General features: G+C 71.0%; 1 protein-coding gene across 1 annotated transcript; it reads right to left on the bottom strand.

Moving 5' to 3' along the window:
- Nucleotides 1–326: 326 nt before the first annotated feature.
- On the bottom strand, nt 327–1,998 carry SP5 (Sp5 transcription factor). The gene is made up of 2 exons (XM_075711428.1): nt 1,948–1,998; nt 327–1,379 (listed from the first exon to the last, which is right to left on the bottom strand). The coding sequence occupies exons 1-2, from the start codon at nt 1,996–1,998 to the stop codon at nt 327–329; spliced, it is 1,104 nt and encodes a 367-aa protein (XP_075567543.1).
- Between the last annotated feature and the right edge of the window lie 674 nt (nt 1,999–2,672).

The raw sequence follows: 2,672 nt of genomic DNA, 5'->3' as shown, positions 1-2,672 counted from the left end.
CGGCCTCCCCTCAGCCGCGCCCCGGGGCGCCTCTCCCGGGACGAGGGCGCAGGGCGGCGGCGGCCCCGGGCCCCTACGAGCGTCCAGTCCGGGCCTCAGGGCCCGCGGCTCCTCCCGGCGCCGCTCCCCGCCGGGCTCCCGCTCGCCGGGCCCGACGCGAGTCCGAGAGCCGGCCGCCCTCCCCCGGCCCTGCCCCCGGCTGCGCGGCGCCCTCAGCCCGGGTCCCCGCCGCGGCGCGGCGCGGCTCGGCTCCGCTCCGCCCGCAGGTGCTGCTGCGGCCGCCGCCGCCGCCGGTCCCGGGCCGGTCCCGCCCCGCCGCCCGGCGGTCACAGGTCGCGGCCGTCCTCCCGCTTGACGCCGTCCGCCGCCGCCTTCAGCTTCTTGTTCTGGTGGGTCTTGACGTGCTTGGCCAGGTGGTCGCTGCGCATGAAGCGCTTCCCGCACTCGGGGCAGACGAAGCGCTTCTCGCCCGTGTGAGTCCGCAGGTGCCGCTGCAGCTCGTCGGAGCGGGTGAAGCTCTTGCCGCAGAAGAGCCAGTTGCAGACGAAGGGCCGCTCGCCCGTGTGCCAGCGCAGGTGCGCCTTCAGGTGCGAGGTCTTGCCGTAGACCTTGCCGCAGCCGGGGATGTGGCAGATGTGCTGCTTCTTCTTGCCCGGCTCCGCCTCCGGGGCGCTGCCCGCGGCCGACTGGCAGTTGGGGCAGCGGCAGCGGCGGCACCTCCTGGCCGTGGCCGCCAGGGGAGACTTGGTCTGCAGCAGGGCGGCGATCTGCGTCTGGTACTGGGCGAAGTCCGAGTGGCCCAGCACCAGGCCCCGCGGCAGCGCCGCGGCCGCGGGGAAGCGGTGGCCGCAGCCGCCCGGGCCGCCGGCCTGCTGGATGCTCCACCAGGGAATGTCCTCGGGCGGCGGGTTGGGCGAGAGCTGCCGGCAGGGCTGCGCGGGCGGCAGCAGGTTGGAGTAGCCGGGCGGCAGGGCGGCCTGGGCGGCGTAGGGGACGTAGGCGGGGGGGCAGCTGGACGGCAGGGCCGCCATGGAGGAGGGCAGCATCTTGACGGGGGAAAACTCGTAGGGGTAGGAGGGGTCCGCCGGAGGGGTGAGGGGCAGTTCGTGCGCGCCCCCGAAGGAGGGCTGCAGGTGGTTCTTCTGGGGGGTCAGCCCCAGGCTGGGGTGCGGCGGCGGCAGCCCCCCCGGGGAGTGCGCCGGCATCTCGCCGCTCCACGGGTGGAAGATCCTGGAGGGGGATCCCAGCGTCGGGTCGTAGGAGACCTGCAGGAAATCCGAGGGCGCTGCGCCCGGCTGTCCGATCCGGCTACAGGTGGCGGCCAGAAGAGCCAGGGGCGAGTGCTTGGCCAAGTCTGGGGAGGCGCTGGGGGTGCGGTCCTGCGCGGGAGCGGGAGGGAGGGAGGGAGGGAGGAGAGCGCGTTACTCGCCGCCCGCCGCCGCCGACCCGCGGGAGCGGCCGCGCCGCCCGCGGGAAACTTTCTGCGCCGCTGCCCGCCCCTGCGCTGCCGGGGGCGCCGCCGCTCCCCGCACGGCCGGCAAACTTTCCGAAAACAGCGTGCGCCCAGCGGGCAGAACGGGCCCGGACCCCCCCCACCCCGCCCCGCCCGGAGACCGGTCCCGCCTGCGGCCGGCGCACCGCCGCTCCCGGGCCGGAGGCGCCGGGGAAGCGGGCGCTGCGGGCAAGGGGCAGCCCCCGCCCCGGGCCGCCGCCTGCACTTACCGCCGGGGTCCTGGCGGGAGAGGGAAGTTGCCGGCCCGAGGAGCCCGATCCCGGCCTCCTCACCCCCCGCGGGCGTGCCCTCCTACCTCTCCCGGGCCGCCCGCGGGGTGAAGCCCCGGGGGGGAGGCGGCAGGCGCCGGCCGCCCCCGCGCAACGCGGGTCACAACCGCGGGACGCGGCGCCGCGGGAGCCGCCCCGGCCCCGGCCGCAGCCGCGGGTACTGACCTGGAGGAAAGCCTGGAGGGAGTCGTTCCGCAGGACGGCCACGGCGGCCATGGCTACTGCGCCCGGGGCGAGGGGACGGCGCCGGGGCACGGCCGAGGCATGGGGACGCCGAGGGGAAGACGAGGAGCTGCCCAGTTTCCTGCTCGCTCGCTCGGTCTCCTTCCCTCTGATCTCTTCGCCTCTGTGCCTGTCCCACCCCCCGCGCCGCGCGATCTCCGCGGACTGTCTGACTGCACCAGGATCACCTCCAAGAATTTGATAAGGACTTTGCTGGGCCGCCAGCCAGTCAGAGGGAAGATTTATGGCTTTGAAGTTTGCCGCTACCCAATCATCAAAGAATAGCGGCTCTTTCAGAAGCGAAAGCAAATCCTTTGAATCCACAAAGCTCCTATGGTGTGTTTGTTGGTCTGGATAAAAGAACTGATTATTAGGGGGGATGGGAAGGGAGGAGATAAAGGCGGGACAATTAATGAAGTAATCACTATGTGGGAAATGTATATACACAAATAATTGGATTTTCTTGATCAAAGGACCCCTTACCGCCTGGAGACCCTCGCATTGGATGTGCAAGACACTGGATTCCCCCCCCCCCTTTTTTTTTTTTTTTTTTTGCAATTAAGGATTTGTGGCAGAGCCCTGAAGTGACAACGTGCCTTTGTTATCGCCCGAAAAATCTGCCTCCGGATTCCGCTGATAGTGTTTGATGACTCAAAGTAACATTAGGA

The sequence above is a fragment of the Pelecanus crispus genome, chromosome 5, assembly GCF_030463565.1.
Source record: "Pelecanus crispus isolate bPelCri1 chromosome 5, bPelCri1.pri, whole genome shotgun sequence".
Taxonomy (NCBI): Eukaryota; Metazoa; Chordata; class Aves; order Pelecaniformes; family Pelecanidae; genus Pelecanus; species Pelecanus crispus.
This window is presented reverse-complemented; position numbering and strand designations above follow the sequence as displayed.

Bases quoted from the DNA above. Each gene is read 5' to 3' on its own strand.
- SP5 (XM_075711428.1), bottom strand. From the start codon at position 1,998: ATGGCCGCCGTGGCCGTCCTGCGGAACGACTCCCTCCAGGCTTTCCTC. The intron at 1,380-1,947 runs GTCAGTACCCGC...GCTCCCGCGCAG, and splicing joins CCCTCCAGGCTTTCCTCCAG to GACCGCACCCCCAGCGCCTC.